Source organism: Channa argus, chromosome 4 (genome assembly GCF_033026475.1).
Source record: "Channa argus isolate prfri chromosome 4, Channa argus male v1.0, whole genome shotgun sequence".
Classification (NCBI taxonomy): Eukaryota; Metazoa; Chordata; class Actinopteri; order Anabantiformes; family Channidae; genus Channa; species Channa argus.
Window position 1 is genome coordinate 29,538,833 of NC_090200.1, and position 23,563 is coordinate 29,562,395.

Below are 23,563 nucleotides of genomic sequence, written 5' to 3' on the forward strand. Positions count from 1 at the left end.
TAATTTTCCTTACCAATGCTTTATTCAAATGCATGAAACTCCAGATTTATTAACAGCGAGTGTGATCACAGTACTCTGATAATTCCATTATAAACCAACTATTTGCAGTTGCAAATTAAAGATGCATTATGCAACTCCTATACCTGCTTAATCACAACCATAAAAAGTTTTAATAACGCTGTAGTCAAACAAACTGAACATTGTAGTGCAGGATCGAATATTACGTATAACGTAACCCTAACGTAACCTAACCCTAACGTATAACGTAAACCGATATTTTGCTACAAGATCGGATATTTTAATGGACAAAAATACGTTGTCTGGTAACATTTTATTGATATGTTCAGTATCAACATATTTGCAACTCCCATTTTAGTTTACATGACAACATATTGTCATTATGTTGATAAAAACTGAAATGTGCTTGAAATTACGTTTTCTAGGAAAAATTTGCAATTTAGTTGTATAGGATTATACGCTCTGTAGGTGGCGCTTAGCTTACCACAATGTACCAGTAGAATTGTATTTTTACATCAACAATGTAATGTTGCAGTAAATTGAATCTGCAATACCCTTGCATCGTGTCTGGATAGTGTCTGCGCCATGTCTTCTAGACCCGCTCATCACTCAGCTTCTAATCTGTGGCTTACTGACTGGATCCGTGGGCAATGCTCCACACTCAGGACTATCGAGAGGAGGTACAAATCCAAGACTCTATCTGCTTGGATCTTTGGCTCACAGTGTCACCACGCAAAGAATAAATACTACCAGGAGAAGCTCAGCAACACCGCAGACACCGAAACCAGTTTTCCACTTTCAAATAGCTCATCTACCCACCGCCACCTCCGCCATCCACTTCTCTCACTGTCGATGACTTTGCCGGCTTCTTTCCAAATAAGGTGGCAGCTATCAGCTCATAGTTCTCTCCTCCAGATGACATCCTGCTAACTTCTGCATTGGTCTTCTCATTTTCAACTCGAGGACGATGTATCCACCCTCCTCCTCTTTAACCATCCAACCACCTGCTCTCTGGATCCGATACCTTCCACTCTCCTTCAAGCAGTTGCACCCGCACTTTCGCCAGCTATTACACAAATCATCAACAGATCTCTTACAACAGGCACTTTTCCGACCTCATTCAAGCAGGCCCCTCCCTTGTGGAGAATTACCGACGTATCTCTCTTCTTCCATTTCTGGCCAAGACAATGGAATGAGCAGTCTTCAATTAACTCTCAGACTTTCTTTCCAACAACAACTTCCTTGATGTCAACCAGTCTGGCTTCAAGAGGGGTCACTCCACAGAAACGGCATTTTTGACTGTCGTGGAATCTCTTCGAGCTGCAAAAGCTGCAATTTATTTTTTTGTCTTAATCCTACTCGACGTATCTGCAACCTTTGACACTGTGAACCATCAGATCCTCTTCTCCACACTCTCTGACTTGGGCATCTCTGGATCAGCTGTAGCGTAGCTTTGGTCTTACCTATTGGGGCAAATCTTCAAGTAATCCTTGCAGGAGCATGCTTCTAACTGTCATAGCCTCTCTATCCTTGTGGCGCAGGGTTCGGTTCTTGGTCTTCTTATTTTTTCTGTCCATACTACATCCCTGGGTTCTATCATCCACTCACATGGCCTTAATGCTTCTTTTTTTAACAGCTGATTTAACATATCTACCGACCGTGATAAAATAAAATCATTCAGCATATTCACTGTTTAAAGAATGTCTAATCTAAATGGTTTAAAATGATGAGCTCATTGACTGCAGTGTGAGGTGGTTGACACCAGCTTTTATCATTCAAAATTAATTACAACATTTTAAACTATGAACATGAGCCAGCACTGGAAACTGGTCACTCGTTCTCTGCCAGACCCTGGGAAGACCCAGACTAATACCAGGTCTTGCACTTTAGCGGGGCAGTACACAGTGGACAATGTGGATCTGAAGGCTTTTAGGGAACAGGGTGACTAAACATGTACGAAACAGTAATGTAATCTCATCATCATGACCTATGTTAAAGAGACAGAGACACAATCTATAGGAAATCTTTTGTCCATCACATCATCTCACAAAGTCAACATAAACACAGGGTTATGACAGAAGCTGTGTGATAGATCAGATTTAAAACTAGCTTTCACCAAGAAGTTGTTAATGCATCCACAGACAATAGATTTCAGTGCTGTGGAATGGGGACAAGGACCACACTTTGCAAGTAGACTAGTTTTTTTTTTAAATGTTTTTATTTTAGTGTGGTACATCTGTGTTCAGGACAACTGTGCATTTCCCTTTTTTCGCTTGGAAGACTTACTGCATGCACACTGAAGCCCAATCCTAAGTCTTAAGTGCTCATTTCAATCAAAGAATATATTAAACTGTTTTAAACTAAACTGAACTTGTGTGTCAGGTGTGTCCCTGAGCAAAACACTCAGAGTTGGCTCCCCAGCCGCCACCTCATGGCTGCCCACTACTTCCCCCACTGGCTATGTGTTATAGTGTCCTTGTGCAAGACACTAAACCTCAAGTTACTCCCGGTGGGTCAGGTGAGCACCCTGCATGGCAGCCACCACCATGGATGTGAGTGTCTGTGCGTGTGAATGGGTGAATGAGAAGCAATGTTATAAAGTGCACATAGAAGCACTATATAAACGGGCATCTTCCATTTACCAAGATAATCTACAGGTCATTTAATTATGTCATATGATAATATTAACATTTTTTGTCCAATTTTCCATTGGTTTCAAGTATGCATCTAATAACCTATCTGATCTTTTCCTAGCTGCGAAAAACAACTGAGACACCTCTGTACATGAACATGAAAAATAGAGGGTTAGGGCTATATGGTAGAGGCAGGGGGAAGAAATAGGATCTGGCCTTAGCATTATCCTAAATGTGGGGTACTATTTTTTTCATTCCCTTCATTCTCGATTTTTTTTTTTTTTGGCTTAACATACAGTACCTTAAATTAAAACACATGCTAGAGTAACTTTAGGTGGAAAAGTGAGTTAATAAATGACCTTTGTGTAGCCTTAAGGAAACCTTCTCTGAGAATATTAGCTACTATTAAGGCTGGAACTTCACATGATATTGACTCAGCAAAAGCTCTGCACATTTTAATGGTTATTCTCAGGATTTATGTTTGATTATGTTTGTTAGAAAACCAGGGTTTCCATTAGCCTTAGGCTAAGAATTGCCCTGTGCCTAACCGGAGATGATTAGTGAATGTATCAACCACGGTCCCTATGTCTCCTGTGTCACTAAGCTAGTTCTTCTGATTCAAGTCAGATTTATACTTTTTACTTATCTATTTCAAAACCATTTTCAGTCATCTGTGTTGTGGACAACCTTTTTTCATCACACATCAGAAACAAAAGCTTACAGATGTGGCTAACTGTGGTTATTGGTCATGTGGAAATAGTAACATAATGTCTCTGAGAACAGCAGTGTTGTGCATCATTAATACAAATAGTAAAATATTCAAAACTGAACTGCTAAAGGTATAGTGTTTGCAAATTCGCCATGAGCCTTAGGAAATTAGGAAAACAATTAAAGTAATCTGCATTTCACAAGGACTTGTCAGAAATAGACAGTTGAGGAGGAAGCATGGGTGAACAAAACAACTTTAAGCCATACTGTCATCCTTATGTGGTTTTGTGGAACATAATTTTTCTAGAATATTCTTTTCAAGAGTTCTCATGTACACTAACCCTCTATGGAATGGTGTTGCCCTTGGGCAACAAACCACAATTTTGGCCCCCACACCATCCCTATAAATTTATTTAAGTAAAGCATTACTATCATTAAAAGACTGACAAGTCTGTGACCAATGAAATTTGAGGTGCCCGTGGGTTTGAACTTTCATCTGAGGTTGGAACAGTCCTTTTTGAGGTCATATAAAAAAATTAAATGAAATTAAAAGAAAGGGAGATGCAAGGTAACAGGATGGCAAAGGTAAATGGTTTGCATTTAGCCCTTTTCTATCTATCAATTTTTTAAATTACAAAAAACTAACACAGCCTCTTTCACAATGATTCAATGTAACTTGGTCTGTTAGGATTATTATGATTAAAAACCTAGATTTTTGGTTTAGCTAACAAAGTCCAGTAAAGACTTCAGGGTAGCGATGGCCAAGTCCAATTTTAACATGTTAGTAAAGTACAGGCATACATAATCCAAAAATCACAGAGCAAAGAAAATGTACTGCGTGCTTGTTAAGACACCAATAATTAGAGGCTAATTGGAGATGTTTCTGTGTTTGCTGACAACCACCCTAAATGTCAACCAATACTTTTGATAGATTTTGTTGTTGTGGTTGGCAAGTTGTCATAGAATATGGAAAAAAATCTTAGGGAAAGTGCTTTATTTATTCACAAAGAACAATTAAAGGCACGCTTAATGAGGAATTGCACAGATTTGATGATGCTAATGGACTGGAGGCAAGCCTAGAGGTGTAATGTGTTACACATAATGATTTTAGCTCTTTCTCTATCTTCTTTTTCTTTAAACTGTTCCCTTTCAGAGTCGCCACAGCAAACCATCTACCTACATATAACCCTATCACTATAAATCTCCTCTTTGGTCTTATTTTTTGGTCTAAACCACTTCAATATTGCCTTTCTAACTTTATCTCTGAAACATCTAACATTACCTGTCCCTCTGATGTACTCATTCTTGATCCCATCCCTCCTCGTCACTCCCACGGAGAACCCTAAACGTCTTAAGCTCTGCTGCCTCCAGCTCTGTTCCTGTCTTTTCTGTCACTGTCTCTAAGCTGTACAGCCTCGCTGATCTCACCACTGTCTTAAATGCAACCACAATTGGGCCCAAGCCAGTATCTTTTTGTGCTATTCCCAAGTCTGGATAAATGCTGGGTTGTTTCAGGAAGGGCATTCAACATAAAACACATGCCAAATAAAAAAACAACACAACATTTTGTAAATTAATTCTGTATAATGTGATTTATAAACAATTCAGTGTGCTCAAGTACGACTTTTTGGCCCAGACAATAGTGACATGAGGTAACACAACCACCTGCTGGTATGGAAAGTTATTATCCCAATTTCATTTAAACTTTACAGACTTTATTTTATTTATTTATTTTGTATTTTGTTGGCTACTTGGGGGCAACAAAAAAAATTGACCAGGCAGCTGAAAATCCTTGTCATAGATGCAGATTCAGCTGATAAAAAAGATTATCAAATTTATTTCATCTGATACATAATTATAAAATTTTCTTTAAGAAAGAGCTAAAGTCAGATTCAGTGTGGAGTCAGGATTCGCATGTTTACAGTTGTACAATACCCTATAATTGAGCCATGCCTTTCAATCCTGAGCTCTATTTTAACTAAACTCTAATTTTCAATATTTTTTTACAGTTGTTTCCATATCTCCAAATAACAAGTTACTGTGCTGTACAGCTCCAATGTTTTCATAAAAATGCATTTGTGAAAAAAACTGATGCAGCAAGTGACATGTTGCTTTGTTACCATGAACAGTCACGCACAGTAAAATATTTTGTCTTAGTGTCACATACACTATTCTGTTATGCCAATTAGTCACTAGAGCACCACAGGTAGAATAATGAACAAGTCCTCCTGAGTAATCTGTTGAAAATTCCACAGCTGTATAATGGGAAATTTGTAAAGTCATTCATTTTATTAAAACAACATGACGAGGAACACGTTGTGTTCTTCACAGGACTAAGTCTGTTTTACACTTACAACACTGTGCCATGTTTTAGAAATGCACATACTACTGTACTCTATTTTTGACAGAGATATGAAAATTAAAAAAAAAATTCTATAGACCAGCTGAATACTGTATGTAAGCTGCTAAGCAGCTGGCCAACACTCACCGGGAGCAACTAATTTGAGGTTCAGTGTCTTGCTCAAGGACACTTCGACATGTGACCGGAGGAACTGGGGATTTAACCAACAACTGTGGGACTGGTGGACAACTGCTCTACCTTCCTGCTATGTGTATGTGTGTGTTTGTCTTTCTTTTCCTGCCAACTTTACTTTCAGTTAATACCTCTCAGACTCTGCTGACTGTGCTGCATTAAGGTGAGGCTGAGTGCACAGGAGTAATATATACAAGGGAGAAATAATGTAATGTACTGAGTTCATTACTGATGAGTTCAAATTAAAAGAGAGTCAGTCATATTTTTCTGCTGCTGAGATATTGGAGCAGCCATTAAAGAGAAAATAGTCCACAGAAGCTACTTAGGAGGATGGGACTCAATGGAGTCATTGACATTTACTGCGAAATACAAATTATTTCCCAGCATGCAAATTACAGTGCTGAGAGTCTACTGAAAATCCCCCTGTGCAACTGTTGTCTATGAAGAACTGTACTGTTGGACTTCATTTTCTCCACGTGGGGCCCACGTGAGAAATTCAAGAACTCAATGAGGGCCTAGCTCTAATTAAAATTCTTCACATGCTTAAAAAAAACACCTGAAGGCTAAAAGACTAAATAATTCATCTGGTTTGTCCACAATGAAAACATGCATGTCTCCAGTACCACAACTTAAAAGTAGAAATACTGAATAATAAAGGAAACATCACATCTAGTTAAAGCATGCTGTTTAACTGTTTATAGTCCTCTTTTTAAATTTTTTTAAGAAAACCTGTTAAGTATGTTAAAACAAAACTTGTCTCTTCAAAGTCAATTATTTGGTTTATCTGAGCTCAGGGGCCACCAATGCATTTGTCTAGGGTGGTGCCAGCTGGAGGGACCCCAAAAGAAGACAAATATTTTGTAAGGCGAACAATATAATTAAACTAAATATTAGATTCTAAAATGTGGTGAGGACAACTATAATTGCTTTCTGTGGTGCATTAAGAAATCATCTGAGCTAAAGTGGTATATTTGCTACACAGACAAATCAGCAACAGTGTCACTGAGTTAAAAAGCCAATTAAACTAATTTACATTCGAGTGAGAAAATAAATACTCTGTGTGATGAGTGGAACAAGCAGCTGTGTTCTTACCCTGTAATAATCTGTGCTGTAAATGTCTCTGGACATGCCAAAGTCTCCTATTTTCACCAGAAGGCCATTCCCCACTAAGCAGTTCCTGGTTGCCAGATCCCGGTGCACAAAGTGTTGAGATGCCAAATAGATCATCCCAGCAGCGATCTGGCTTGCTATGTGAAGCATCTGGGACAGACCTAGCTCCCCATTGGTCTGCAGAGGCTGTCCATCCACTAGAATCATGGCATCTGGTCCATGGGCTCTGAAGAGCAGGTTTTAGAGAGTAAGAAACTCAGGACAAATTTCTGAACAAATCAATGTGAGTCACGTCAAAAAAGCTGTAACAACAGTCAGTGTAATGTATGACATTTTTAAAGGGCCATGCTGTAGGTTCTACTGCCCATTAACTTAAATTGTGTGTATTTCACAGGACTGCTTAAAAGCATAGAAGCAATTTTATGCTTAATTTCTAGCCATTGACTTCAGTTTAAAAAATGTATATGTATATATTTATAATAAACACTCCTTTATTGTTGCTGTCAAGATTTTTAATGTGCTAATGCACTTGTTTGGTTATTTCAGAGGTGGAGCCCATGCAGTGATTCCCACCATGTGTTTTTATTGTAGTGCTGCCCGAGGGCCTAAAGATAACAGGCGTTTAATATTGGTACCCAGCAAATTTCCCATGCTTACACAAATTTCTCCAAATGCTTTAATGATAGTATGTACTATAGATGATGAAATCCTAAAATTCTTTCCACAAAGAAAACTGTTATATGTCTTTCACTGAGTGATAAACCCCACACCATGTATTCTCTAGAATACACTTTTCAAAACAAATCGTGATGCTGACCTATTGCTGATTATCTTATTTAATTGTTATTAGTTTCATTGCTGTGTTTAGAGGTAACACTAGGGTAGAGAGGAGACATAAAGAGAGGAGGAAGGAAGGATAATGTGCGAGTTAAGCTGTGATGACCTGTGTAGTTGAATACAAAGTCAAATGAGTAGTCAACCTTTGTGTGTCGTTTCAGCTCCACTGACTGTTAAGTCTCTAATGGAGGAATATCAGCAAGGCTGCTTGGTGTGTGTGTGTTTGGTGCGGTGTGGTGTGTGAGCATGATGGTTTAGAGGGCAATGGGTGCTGGCTAAATTACCAGTGTGTCCTGGATGTACTGATGCCAGCATTTTAATGGAAACACAATTACTCAGCCAAAATTAGCATCTGAAGCACAAGGAGACTCACTAAAAGACTGTCCCATACAAGCATGCAAACACACATACACGGTCACACATAAGCACTGGCAGTTTCACTTTTTGACGGCTGTCTAAGTACCAATGTTCTACTCTTTGGGGCAGAGCATCCTGAGAGCAAATAACATCTTATCACAGCAGACATAATGCAGCTCATTATCTGACCAACTGCAATGTACAATTTAGGCATTCATATTATACTCTCATCCAGAGCAGCTCACAGTGAGTGACTAGGTAGGGTCTGCACAGTCTGACTCAAGTTGGAAACAGAGTAACATACAACACTAAATTATGTGTTCACTTGCAAACGAATAACTTGTTTTTAGTCTGGGTTTAGAATTAATCATATTACAGAATTGACAGAAATGACAATATTCTTCTCTTAGCAAAAGAAAGTGGACTCATCTCTATACTCTTTTAGTTCTTAGTGGTGTCTCTGACACCACTTAGAATAACATGTTATTACAGAGACTGGAACATGTCACTGAGAATACAGGAACTGCACTAGATTGGTTTAAATTCCATCCATCAGGTGTTTGGGTCTCCCATAAACATAAGAGTTATTTGTGGGGGACTGTGGTGAAGGAAGGTAGACTAGTCTCGCAGATGTTGGCTTGATCGCCAGTTCCTACAGTCACATGTCAAAGTGTCCTTGAGCAACTTAGTTGCTCCTGGTGAGTGTTGGCCAGCTGCATAAAAGCTCCCCCATGTGTGTGTGATTGTGAGTACGAATGGGTTAAAAAGAAGCAGTGTAAAACGCTGTGAGTGCCCATAGGTAGAAAAGCGCTATATAAGTGCAGACCATTTACCATTCACACATTTTGTGCTAAGATTGATAATTTCACTTTAAACATGTCTCATTTAGGTACTATTATTAGGAAACAAAAAGCAAAAATCTAAGTCAAGGAGAAAATATCAAAGCAAAGTCCTATCAGAAAAGTGTTTACATTTCATGAGATGCAAGTGTAAGAAAGAGCAGAAAGAAAGATTATTTCTTTTTTTGATTTTATGTGATAGACCAACATAGAGTTGTATATATTGTGAAGTGAAAGGAAAATGCTAAATTGTTTTTTCAAATTAAAATCTGAAAATTGTGGCGTGAAAACACCTTGCTTTCTAAATGCAGGCCTACTTGTGATTCCTAGATCTTCCAAAAGTACAATAGGAGGCAGAGCCTTAAACTATCAAGCTCTGCTATGGAATCAGCTCCCAGTTCAGTTTTGGGAGCAGACACCCACTCTAATTTAAAGATTAGGCTTCAAACTCTCTTTTTTGATAAAGCTTATTGTTAGAGCTGGGTTAGATAATTCTAATCTGAACTCTGCAGGCACAACTGAATTTATCGCTTTTCTGCACATTTCCAATCATTTGTGCAGAAAAGCTCTTGGACTGAGCTGCCCTTGCCCAGCCTCAGAGAGAAGAGGCTGCATCACAATTTTATTTTCCTATTCACTAATCTCAGTGGTGACTTAAAAAATTAATATCCTGAATATTTATATTTGCGTACTGTGGTTAACGTTAAATACATAATTTTCTTTATTATCTCGAATCATGTATCTTTGTGTCCCAGGTGCAACTTTTGCTGGAACCAAGACACCAACAATTTCGAGCCCACCTAGCCTACATTTCTTTCTGTTTAGATTCCAAGTGCCAATAAAAGTTTGATGTGGTCCAGAAGTATGAGTGAAGGGGGTTAGGGAGAGGTGACACCTAATGATTTCCATTTAGAAATAAGTGAAGTAATTGGCTGCATTTGAAGCAGGACGTCTTACATCAAACGAGGGTAAATGCTCAGGGAATTTGTTGTGGTCTTAACCAGTCTTGAAAAGAATCCGTAGTCCGCCCTGTCTAAGACTAAACAAGACCGAGTGAAAATGTGGCCGAGACTTTAAAAAAGGCCAGTCTCCAGACCAAGACAATTCTCGAGTACTGACATACTAGAATCAAACCCCGGTTTCCTGTGGAAAAGTCCTCCACTACCCAATCCACCTCCCTATGAGACTTTTTCACTTCGTATTTTACGTCATTGCTTTAGCCCGCAAATGTTAAAGCATTGGTGTTTCCACTGTACTACACTGAAAGCTTGAGCATGACTTCTGAGCTGTATGTTTCTAATGTGCAGGTACATACATACAGCTGCTCTATGTGTTTGTCTGCTCCTTCACATGAAGTGGTCAAGGTGGAGGACATCTCACCCTGAGCCTGGCTGTCTTGGAGGTTTCGTCTGTTAAAGGGGCTTTTTCCTTTCCACCTTTACCTACTGCTTGCTTAAGGAAGATTTGTAAGGGTCTGCCTCAAGTCTAGCTTCTTGCTTCTCTAGAGCATGTCTTTGCCTTAATGCTTCCACCTTCTGTAATAAAGTTGCTCTTTGTAGTTCGACCTTAAGGCATACCTTTGAAGCTGAAAATGCTACAGAGCGAACAGAACTTGTTTTGGATTTCCTGGATCTCCTTGAGGACACCACAGACACACTGTCTTCAGGACTTATACTGTCATTTGCCTTATTTGGTTCCTCAATTATCTGAATGAACTCGGCTCAAACCAGCCTTGTTGATCGCTATTCATATCCTCTTCGGATTTAAGCTTAGGGTCTAATTCTTCGACTGAGGTATTTATATCACAAAACTCACCAAACAATTGGTTGAACTCTGTCAAATGTTTGATTTCTACTTCCTCCACGCAGCAGTCATCCTTCATTAAACGGCGTATCTTGCTCTTTTGTTTCGCCAGCTGGTCCAACTCGACCTTTCTTGTGTCTATCAGACTTTGCAAACCATTCTCCATGGCCTTAAGACTTTTTCCACATTAGATGGATCAATTTCTCCTTCCATTATTCGCTGAGTAGTGTTTAGTACGTGTCAAGAGGGTTTCTTACTAATGTAGAAGCGATCTTACTCCAATCTGATGGAAACTCCTGCATGAACGGCAGGAACGAGGTCTAGACCGTCAGGATTTTATCAAGACAAGGACGAAGGAGTTCGATAGACCCATAACTATTGTCTGTCTTCTCCAGAAATCAGAATGGGACAGTGGTAAAGACTGATCTCCTACAGTGTTAAGTGCTGGTAACCTCTGACACCAGAACATAGAAGAGAAACACCATAGAAGATTGGTCTTAATGTTTGTAGGTTATCACGTGATTTGTTTTGTGTTTTTGTACATAAGTTTCCAACATTAAGTTTGTGAAGGTTTCTAATATTGGAGCACAATTAGGGCCCAGGTATGTATGTACAACTTCCCTTCGCTTCAGCCTTCAAACCAGAGAGCTGAGTATCGGTAACAAGCATACCTTTTTTAATATGGGAAAAAAAACCCAGACTAATGTTTTGCGTACGAAGTGCAATCAAAAGCAGATGACATAAGGCAGTGCAAAGTGCGTTTTTGGCATCACTGTGCCATCCATGACAATTTATAAATGAACATGATGATTGATCAACAGGATTTTTTTGTGCACAGCTACTTCGATGTTATGAAATGTTTCTCTTTCTAAAGGCTAGTGGAATTAGGGGCAAAGGAGATAATAATGCTACAATAAGGCTACAAGACAACCACTTACAGCCATGACTAAATCAGACGCAGTTTTATCCACATTATTGGATTTCTGTGCCTTAATAATTCCTAATCTTAATACCACCTTTTTTGACGTTTTATTAGGGGTCCACATTTTATCCATGAAGTAACAATACTTCAATTGTTAAATTTACAGGGGAAAGCAATTTCAACAGAATCACTATTTTAGTTGTCAAAAATTTTAAAGGCAAAAATAGGGCAAAAAGGCAAAAATGGGACTACTCTTTATCAAAAGGCAAAAAGGGCATATGTCCAACATTAAAAAACAGTTCATATACTCATGACAAAATTGTTTCCCCCTTCTTAAGCTTCACAACAATGAAAAGAGATGTGAGTTTTGCTTAAAAGAACAATGTGTTGTGAATTCATATTTAAGTTGTGTAGCTTCCTGCTAACTTGTGATATATAATATATATATATATCAACAGGGGTTCACACTCTGAAGCTTGTTCAGTTCCAACACACTGAATGTTGGGGCTATTTTGTTTTATCTGTCACTTATATGTATGTACCAGAATTATTAAATTATTAAAAATTTAAATAAAAACTGATGTCCATTTTTGTTAACTCCAAGAAAAATTATTTACACACAGCAAATAAAAAAGTAAAAGAAATAAAAACAATTAGGTATACTAAAAACAAAACTAATAAAATACATAAAAATAAGTGTATTGTTCTGTATATTTACTCGTCTCTACTTCAAGACTGTAGGCTGTTCTATCTAGCCCTTACCTACAAATACTGCTAGATGCGAGATGGTGACTTGGTGCTGCAGGGTTTAAATTCCGGCCTTATCAATTGTAGAAGCGAGGTCAGGATGTCTGGGAGAATACGTGGGAGACCTGTGGGGGGCTATTTTAATCAGCGTTGGAACCAATCACCTACAAGTAAATGTATAGTCTAACTGTATTGTTAGTCTGTGTGGAACTATAATCATTTCAGGTAACTGTGTCTGTGGTATAGAAATCAAAGGAAAACCCTGAACGTAAAGTAAATTTTAAAAGTCATATTTAAATCGGAAACATGTAGTTGATAGAAAACGATGCAGAGATAAAGAGCAGTGGGGAGAGTAAAAATGCAGCAGCAGCAGGCAAATTTTGCATAGTGGACAGGAAAATCCAATCAATATGGTAAAATACACTCATCACTCTGTTTATGAGACCGGTAAGATATGTCAACCCTGGTTATGTGACACACAAGATTTAAAAGAATTGTTATACTTAAATTTAAAAGTTTGTCAAATAAATGCACTGAAAATGCAAAAAGTATGTCAGAGTGGCAAATTGTTGTCTTTTCAAAACTGGCATAAAAGATATTCAAATATTTCCATCATTGCCTTTTACCATATCACTGGCCAGACTGAAACCAATGTATTGTAGTCTTTATGTTAAATAAGTGCAGTGTTAAAATGTTAACTCTAAACCACACTGATCCTTGACAACTCATCAACTAAAATTACTATTATGCCGGATGCTCTTCCTGATGCAGGCCTTCCCAATTTTTACCAGTAGCTAGGAATAAGTCAGGGCACAAACCAGTGACTCTATGGTCAATAGGGTTACTGGTTCTACCATCTAAGCGACCGTTGCCCAAATAAATTAAAAACTAAACTAAAGCTAATAAAACAACTAATAGTACTAACCATACATTAATCAGAAATTCTGGTTGAACCCAAAAATAATATCAAAATAAAAACAAATTTGAAACTGTATGTGCACCTAAAATGAAACTAGATAAAGCTGTAGTTACTGTAGCTCTCCCCTCGGTTGTCATTAATGTCAGTCATAAACAACCAGACACTGACTGGATCCTAAAATGATAAAGTGATTACAGTTGAGGACAGGTGGGGACATGTGATCGAGGGTAGAGTTACAGCAACTAGGTAGAGAGGGAGGGGGATTGGGGGTTCAGAGTCTTGCCCAGGAACACTTCAACATGCAGTCAGGGAGGCATGAACCTTCGACCCTATGGTCTGTGTTTGGCTAACTGAGCCACATTTTGATTTTTTTACAATTTCAGTCAAAGGAGGAAATACATTATACTACTGGTGAGAGGGAACACTAATTTACACCCATGCGGTGTCAACTTTCACGGTGCCTACATCTTTGTACCTTCAGACATCAATCACCACATACCAGCTAATGCAGGTCTTCATTGTCAGTTAGTATTTTTACTTAAGGCTAACTGTTTTTTACATAATGGCTGAAGTACTGTGGGCTGAACAGCTCCCCATGTCAGTCTGTCACTCCATCAGAGTCATTCTTCAAGCTTGATATAACACACCTAACAAAGTTCCCACAGTATGGCACATTGACTGCGGTGACGGCATCTGATGCCCAAGCTGACAATGTCAATTATTAATTATGGTTTACCTTTCTAATAGCAGGCTACCTCCACTTTTTTTACAGGCAGCTAATTATAAGGATCATTCATGGGCAGCCTGGCATGAGTATGCTGGCTGCCCTGCACTCTACAGATAGTATGGGTGGAAAGAAAGAAGGAATGTTATTTAACAAATACAGATTGTGCTCTTTAAAGTAAGGCATCAAATTTCAGTAGAAACATCCTATTCATCACTCAATATTACAGTAAAGAAAACAAAAGTCAAAAGAAGTCAAAAGGACAAGATGGGTGACAAGTGAGTAGGTCATACACACTACGGGCCATTTCTTCCTGAAATAAGGTGTAGCCAAACACAGCTCTAAACCCCCAGAGGTTGTGCTCAGGTTATGCAACACACTTTTCATAATCAATGGCATTTGCAATAGGGCACAGCCAGGTGCAATGTGGAAGACAGGGAGAAGACTGTAGATGTAACATTGATTACTGTGAATACAGTTGTTAATCAACAAAAAATCCATCATTCTTAACTACTTATCTGGTTCAAGGTCAGGGAGCCTATCCCAGCTGTCATAGAGCTAGTGGTAGGGTAAACTAAGGGCAGTTCTCCAGTCTATCTCATGACCAGAGTTAATCACAGACAGTAAAACATTAACACTCACATTCACACCTATAGGTAATTTAGAGTCATCAAGTAACCTAAAATGCATGCCTTTGGACTGTGGGATCAAAACTAGGGACGTGCAAAGTACTATAATGTTATGAAAGTGTACCAAGTCTAGGTTTACAATAAAAAATGGTATATTTAGATTTTATTGCAAACACTCTTTTGATCCAAAATGAGCACCAAAATGGTCCTGGGCCACCTAATCACAAAAAAACACATGGCAAAGCAAAAACAAGTTCTCTCATCACTGAAAACTTTTGAAAAGAGGGGAAGCATTAAAGAAATTACAAAAACAACCTGTAACATGACACGTTACAGTTACACGTTAACACGTCTGCTGGAAATTAACACAAATATTGGGAAACCATATCAATCGGTCTCTTAATAAAATACAAAATAGTATACTCTTGAATTAGTAAACTAAAATAATCATGCAAACAAGGTCCAGCCAACAGTCAAGCATTGGTTTATCTCTGGCCGTAGGTGAGCATCTTTCATGACGAGTACTGCATTGTGGCCACTGTTAGACACTGATGTCTCTAGTTATTTGCTGTTCGCTTAATAGGTCTTTGCCACCATATTGCCTACAACAAACGCCATTTAAGTTTTGAATCTTCTCAATCCCCTTAGGTAACAGGGATATTGAGATCCAGTCACACTGCGGCACAAGTGCTAACATATTGGTAAATGTGATACATTAGCTTTTTAGAGCAAGTCTCTTCTGATAGCTTTCTAAAATAAACTAGCATTAAAATCTAAATCGGCTTATCGGGTTTGCTACAGAATTTTTAAATACAATGAAACTCTTTTTCAGCAACATGTAGCTCAATGAAACTCCTTCTGGTAGTCACACTCTTGATCTATTTTTAGTCTGGGTCTTGGGATTTCAGAACTGAAAATTCTGGATTTGTCTGTATCTGACCATAAGCCTATTGTTTTTAGTTGTCAATCACAGATTGTTAGGGAATCTCCACATTAAACATGTGTTCAATGAGCATTGTGCCATTAAGTTTTGTACTAATTCTGCGGATGTGGCATTCCTTGACTCTGCCTGGACTAATGAAATGGTTGATTCTTTTAACTAACTTTGCATGTCAACCCTAGACCGTATAGCTCCATTAAGAAACAGACCTGATCCATTGACCAGGATGCAATAATGGATTAATGAGTAGATACGAAATTGTAAATGAGTATGTAGAAGGGCTGAGCGTAAATGGACTAAATCTGGTCTTACAGTACATTTTATTATAATGAAAGAAACGTATCACTTTTCAATAGGATGGTGAAGGATGCCAGAGCCTCTTACTTCTCACAACTCATCTATGCCAATCATCATCCCAGATTTCTATTTCATGCTGTGGATAGGCTGGTTAACCCTCTAGCCCCTCATGCCTCTGCCAATTGTGTTGCTGATTGCAATAAGTTTTTATCACACTTTGTTTCCAAAGTTGAGAAAATTAGGTATCACTCAAAATCCTTCATTTCTGGATGTGGTCTGTCCTTATCAAAGCTACCTGAACTATTTCTCTCCCGTTATACTGTCTAACCTACTTGATACAATATCTCATATGAAAGCATCAACTAGTCCACTTGACATTATTCCAACAAAATTTTTACGGGAAGTGTGAGACTGCATCGCACCAAACTTGCTTATCATATTAAACAAATCACTGAGTACTGGTTGTTTCCCTGATTATTTCAAAGTTCCCTGCATATAGCCCATTTTAAAGAAACCTGGTATTGATCCTTGTATCATGGACAGCTACCGGAAATCGAGTGTCTCCATTGACGATTATATGTCATCCACCTCCCCCTCTGAGTATGGTGTTCCCCAAGGATTGATACTTGGCCCAATTCTTTTCTCAGTCTACATGCTTCCACTGGGTGATGTTATAGGCATACATAATATTTCATTTCACCGTTATGCCGATGACACCTATGGACCATAGTAGGCTGAGTTCTCTACAAGATTGTATGTCCGATATTAGAAACTGGATGTCCTTAAATTTTCTTCAATTAAATTCAAATAAATTATTAATAAATAAATTATTTCCACAATGGAGATTTAACAAAGGAACTGAAGGAACAGACAGCTTTAGATCGCTGTCTTGACATCCCTGTAGTTCCTATTTTAGGGACCAACAGTCCAGACTGTGGTGATGAGGAAATACTATGGTTGTAACAGTAAGACGTACTCCTCCACCACCTATTGTTTGTCTGATGAACTCACCTGAGAAACTTATTAAGATCTCCATGCTTCATGTACTCAAACACCATGATGAGAGGGTCTCCGTCCACACACACTCCATAGAACTTTACAATGTGCTCATGCTGGAGGTTTGTCAGCAACTCAGCCTCACGCTGGAAATCTTTTCTTGCTGCAAGAGTAGGGTCCTTCAGAGTCTGCAGACAGAGAGAGATTACATCACATCAAATCACAACTGGTTATACTTTGGTAGCAATGGTGACAGCCCTCCCTCCCTTTATCTATCCTTTATCTATCCTGCAGAGGGACCCCCTTCAGGTGCCATGGAAACATCACCCCCTCCTGCATGTCTCTTTCATATATTCTATTTCTCCCACTGTAGTTTGCTGTAGCAAACAGAATATGCAGGAAAACAGGACAGGCTTACTGTTGTCGCGGTAATAGCTAAACATTTCAAAAGGACAAAAAAGACTGCATTAAGGGAAGAAAAAGCAGCCTGGTGATGAGCCAATTTTTACTCATTGTTATATGTATATGTATTTATAATATATTATGTATTATGATTGGAATCATGTCATTTTTTTCATTTTAGAGACTTGTTGATGAACCTGAATTAAAATTTACCTGTACAGTGCCTCTCTCACTCTGCATTTATTTTCCTCCTTTGAGATCCTCAAATAATCTCTGTATCTATATACTGTAATAGATGACACACTGTAGTCCACTATCCATATTCAAGATTTCAAAACAAAAACCAAAGCTAAACATGATTGAGAAATGTGAAACTATATCATGGCTTTATTTGAGGAACTCTTAAACTAGATTGGATATGTGTGTTTAGGTTTGAGGCTGGCTGTAGGCTAACATGATCATTTACTCCACCATGAGCCCATTTACACTGATAGAGACTTCAGCTAGGCTAAGTGTTCAGTCCTCAACTGCTTTAGTGGAGCAGTTATTTGCTGTTGTACGTAGCCGTGGTAAATATCCAATCCCTGATGTGAAAAGAACTCAAATTCCTTCTCTTTGGTGAAACAATATCCAAATTCCAAAATCCTCTTTAGTGATACAATCTCAAAAACCTCCAAAACCCCTTAGCACTGGGCTCAGTGAAAAGTGTAGATAGATAATTACATGACTTGGCAAAACAAGCATCTGCATGGCATAATCAAAGCACAAGCATAGTGTGGTAAATCCTCCTCTTCTAAAGACGTAGTTAGAAGAGTTCATGATAATCTTGATTCTTCATGGGTCGACAATACTCATATACTTAGTCATACATTCGGTCACAACCAAGGTAGCAGGCAGAGTACTAAAGTAGCGGGCAGAGTCAGGTCAAAGGCATAGCATGGTCCGAACCGTAGATCACAATGAGGTGTGTGTGTGTGTGTGTGTGTGTGTGTGTGTGTGTGTGGAACCTCACTGTGAGAAAGCAGACAATCTGGCTTGGTGAGGGAACTGATGAGGTATATAAGCAAAGTGGAGAGAGCAGGTGAAACTGATTACCGGTGATTAGTTAAGCGGGGAAAAATGTGACGGGACCAGGAACAGGAAGTGGTTGCAATATAAAAGTCTTGAAGGGGGAAGCGAAGTTGGTCATCCTGACAGCATGACTATGGTATTAGAAGGTGCTATCGGAATTTGAACAGAAATTTTAAGCTTCAAAGTTTTCACATCTTCATAACAAACTAATAAATAGAATGGATCTGTTCTATTTGAAAACAATGGTCAAACAACCTGAAGTAACTGTAAATATGTAATATATAATATGGTATAATTTATAATAATGGTAATAGGGCAGCTGCAGCTTAGTTAGTAAGGCAGTTGTCCATATACCACAGGATCAATCGTTTGGCTACCGGTCCCTCCTGGCTACATGTAAAGTGTCCTTGGGGAAGACACTGAACACCAAATTGCTTCCAGTGGGCTAGGTGAGCACCTTGTATGGCAGCCACAGTGTGTGAGCGTGTGAATAACAAACAACAGTGTAAAGCACTTTGGATAAAAGTGCTATAGCAGATGATTTACCATTTACCATAATAACAGAAATCCTGTGTTTTGCAAATAGAACCTTCTGGTTCAGAAAACTCTTTCCACGCAGAAGTATAAAGTTTTATCTGCTTAGACAAAACAATAAAAAGTATTTTTTTGGTTAGTGTATAACATTATATAATTATTTTGTTAGTTACTAAAGCTCACAACTTACCCTGTAGGTAAACCATATTTGCAGGGTACCTTTTAGGAATAATGGTGTAGATTTAATGTACTGTACTTTACTGTACAAATATGTACTTGTAGGTACTCTATAACAAGATACAAAGTATGTGAAATAAGGGAGTAACACGTTCCCACCTGGGAACTTGAAAACTATTATACTGTAAGTATAAGGGGTACCTATTCTAATGTTATGTTACTTATACGATACTTATTAAGTAACAAGTGTTTGTAGGTAACACAAATTTAACTGTAACTGTGCGCATATGGTAACTATAGAGTACTTATTCTGTAAATACAGGGTACTTAACGAATAGGTAAGGGAAACGAGGAAGTTTCTGCTACAGCTTTATTTTAAAATGACCGTATAGGCTAACAGATGATCTATGCCTGTACCCCACAGTCGTAGATTGTAAGTTTCACATTTGCAGACTGTAATTTTCACTTGATTATGATTTTTTTCTTTATATATGCATGCACAGTATATATGGTAGATTGTATTGCTTTTACTGTTTTTTTTTCTTTTTACACTATTTTGCACGTTTGTCTTTGTTATTAACAATTGCTCATAAACTATTTACTCTATTCTTCAACAGCAAAATGCTCTATTAAAAAGCCGATCTTTTCACTTGACCACAGGACAGTTTTCTACTTGACCTCAGTGTATTTGAAATTACCTCAGGATCAAAGATGGGAGGATTTCTCGATCTTGGTTGTCTTTGCATGGTACACTTGTGAATGCATCAACAAACTTTGTTCAGAGATGTTCCTAAGCCTGAGCCCATGCAGTGGTACAGTGAGTTGCTGCTGACTTCAAATTCAGAATGAGCTGATATTTTCCAAATAAAAATAATTTGTCAGTTTTGACATTTGACATGTTGTCTTTGTCAATCAAAGGTTTCAAATACTTCAAGTACTTTACATTTTACACAACGTTCCAACATTTCAAGAAATAGGCAGAAAAAGGTTCTTTGTGGTCAGAGCTGTACATAAACAATCCAGCTCAGAAAAATAACATCCATTCCTGGTAAAGAAAAGGTAAACATTGTGACAGAGGACAGCAAATATTTGTCATTGTGGGAATGACAATAATGGGTTGGACTGCTCCAATTATATCTAATAGCTTTAATAGCAGTACTGCTACCATGGTTACCCTTGTTTATCTATCTCACCTCTCTTCTCATTCCCTCTCAGAACTAATTTTTTTCTACGTGCGGTCATTGGATGTTAGGTAGAAGCTAATTTGCAATTAATGCTACTGCTACTATCTCAATAGGATTAACATGGCTAAAATAATGAAAGGTCACCTATGCAATTATGGCATTATGAGAATGTGCCTTCTGCCCATGATTTCTATTGAAGGGCATATCACATTGTGGCACCTTCTATCAGAACCTTCCACACTGGGACACTGTTACAAGTTAAAATAAGAAGTATGCCACAATCACTGTCATCTAACATTTAGTCTTACAAATTACATTTAAAAACTATATAAATGTAGAAAATGCATACAAATGTCTCTAAAAGTTAAATGTAAAGGGATAAATTGACAATTTCAACGTTGGTGTTACAATAGTTAGGTGTCAATATGCCAAGGAAAGTATTGGTTAATGTTTCCCAATGTTTTTTTTATAAAGGATCATTACAGAAAATGATTCAAAAAAACTTTTATTTAAAAACTAAAATTTTATTATCATCTCCTCCATCCAATATAGTAATGTGATAACTATTTTTTGGATACAGATTTAGATTACAAATTGAAATTTTATTAGTTTACACATTAATTGTGTGTTGGAGGGTTGGCATCAGGATAGTTTATACAGTGGGTTGTGTATGGTCTTGTGTGATCATCATAGCTGGATTACTAATATTAACCACTACTACGCTGATATTTGGCAATTACTTCGTACAAAAAGATATGTTTCAGCTACTGGATTATCAGTAAAGAAATGCACACTGTAATTAACCTGTCACACATAAAAAGATGAGCCAATTATATTTGTTAAGGTTAGGATTCCAATGATAGCTTTGTGACATGGCCAAAAAAACAACTAGATTTTTTTCTCAGTTTAATAGACAATGATATGAATCATTATTCAGTTTAACTTTATTTGTAGAGTGCCAATTCACAACAAAGTCATCCCAAGGCACTTTACATAATAAACAGTAAAACCCAAAAAATCTGCCTTGACCGGTTGGGGTGAGTGGAAAGTGGAGAAAAGAAGGAAAGAGCAACAAAAAGCAATAACAAAACACTGGGTTGTATAAATGTACTTAAGAGGCTCCCCCAATAGCATCATAATTACAAATCAGTACAGGTTGACTGAGCAGCTTTAAATATAAGCTTTATCAAACAGGAAGGTTTTAAGCCTAGTCTTAAAAGTAGAGTCTGGACTGGGAGCCAGTTCCACAGGAGAGGGGCTTGATAGCTAAAGGCTCTGTCTCCCATTCTACTTTTGGAAACTCTGGGAACCATGAGTAGGTCTGAATTCTGGGGTTGAAGTGGTCTAATCAGAGGAGATGGTACTATGAGGTTTTTTAAATATGATGAAACTTGACCATTAAGAGCTTTTATAAGGAGGGTTTTAAATTCTATTCTAGATTTAATGGGAAGCCAATGGAGAGACGCTAATAATGGAAAAATATGATCTCTCTTGCTAATTCCAGTCAGTACTCCTTTTGCCGCATTTTAAATTAATTTAAATTGGAGTTATTAGGACACCACGTAAGAAGGGAATTATTGTTGTCCAATCTAGAAGTAACAAATGCGTTGATGAGTTTTTCAGCATCACCTTGAGACCGGATGTTCCTAATTTTGGCAATGTTCCATAGGTGGACGAAGGCTGTTTTAGAGATTTGTTTTATGTGCGAGGAAGAATCCTGGTCAAAGATAACTCCAAAATTTCCTCACATCAGTGCTAGAGGCCAAAGTTATGCAATCTAAAGTATCTTAATTGTTAGACAGCATATTTCTCTTATTTATAGGCCTAAACTGTCAGTTTGGTCTGAATTTAGAAGTAGGACATTATAGAAGATCCAGGCCTTTATGTCTTTTAGTCAGGCCTGAAGTTTTAATAATTGGTTAGTATCTTCAAGTTTCACAGATAAATATAGCCGGGTATCATCTGCATAGCAGTGGAAGTTTATGGAATGTTTACTAATAATGTTCCCTAAAGGTGACACATACAGAGTGAAAAGTGTTCTGACACAGAGCCCTGTGGAACTCCATAACTAACCTTTGTGTATGTATAAGATTCATCATTAACAGTAACAAATTGGAATCTGTCTAACAGATAAGATTTAAACCAACGCAGTGCGGTTCCTTTAATCCCAAATCTATGCTCCAGTCTTTGTAAATGCTGTGGTGTCAAATGTGGCACTAAGGTCTAGTAGGATGAGTAAGTCCATTATCTGAAGCCAAGAGAAGGCCATTGGTGACTTTCACAAGTGCTGTTTCAGTACTGTGATGTACTCTCAAACCTGACAGGAAATCTTGAGACAGGTTATTTCTCTGCAGATCATTGCTTTCCAACTACTTTTTCAAGGTTTTTAGAAATAAATGGGAGTTTGGATATTGGTCTAAATCACCTGGATCAAGACAAGGTTTTAAGTAGATTAAAGCAACTTTATAGGCCTATTTTACATAGCCAGCTTCTAAAAGTAGATTGATTTAATCTAATATGAGCATATGTATTAAAGGTAAAACATCTTTAAGCAATTTTTTTTGGACAGGGTCTAAAAGACATGTTGTTGGTATTGAGGAAGTAATTGGAAGATAATAAACATGATATTTAACATGACTTGGGGGGTAGGGGGTTGAGTCATTAAGACTGACAGATTCATCCTGCTGCAACCAAGACAAAATAAATCAATTTGATGATCATTTATCAAGTCAATTACTAACAGGGATTTAGACGAGAGAGAGCTGATATTTAATAATGCACACACGCTGTGGTGGAGAGATGCACCACTAACTGTTGTGCATGGTGGTGGTGGTGCCATGCCTAGTCTGGTGAGGCGATGGCAGCATGCCCCGACTGCGATGGCCATGGTGCAGTGAGGCACATGACTGTGGGGGTGCCATCTGTGGGAGCCAAGCCGCCTGACATCTCATGAGACAGGAGGTCAGAGGGAACCATTGCCGGGGAAGTTGGCCACTTCCCCAGCAATTGTAATGATTGTTCTGCACAATCTCTTCCTCGTGCGGTAAGCGTATTGCATCACTTCCTGTTTATGCACACTCTTGGGTTTCTATCGGACTGTTTACTGATTAATTTCATCTTAATTGATCTGATATTTAATAATGCACACACGCTGTGGTGGAGAGGTGCACCACTAACTGTGGT

General features: G+C 38.1%; 1 protein-coding gene across 7 annotated transcripts in view; it reads right to left on the reverse strand.

The window, feature by feature from the left end:
* Positions 1-23,563, reverse strand: part of ntrk3a (neurotrophic tyrosine kinase, receptor, type 3a) — a 215,954-nt gene that overhangs the window by 11,850 nt on the left and 180,541 nt on the right. For 5 of the 7 annotated variants that reach the window (XM_067502387.1, XM_067502385.1, XM_067502384.1 and 2 more), the window contains 2 exons: positions 17,028-17,200; positions 6,985-7,228 (listed from right to left, as the gene is read on the reverse strand). In XM_067502387.1, coding sequence (XP_067358488.1) covers positions 6,985-7,228; positions 17,028-17,200 — 417 coding nt within the window. The remainder of the gene's footprint in view (positions 1-6,984; positions 7,229-17,027; positions 17,201-23,563) is intronic. The other 2 variants (XM_067502388.1, XM_067502389.1) reach the window with 1 other exon arrangement.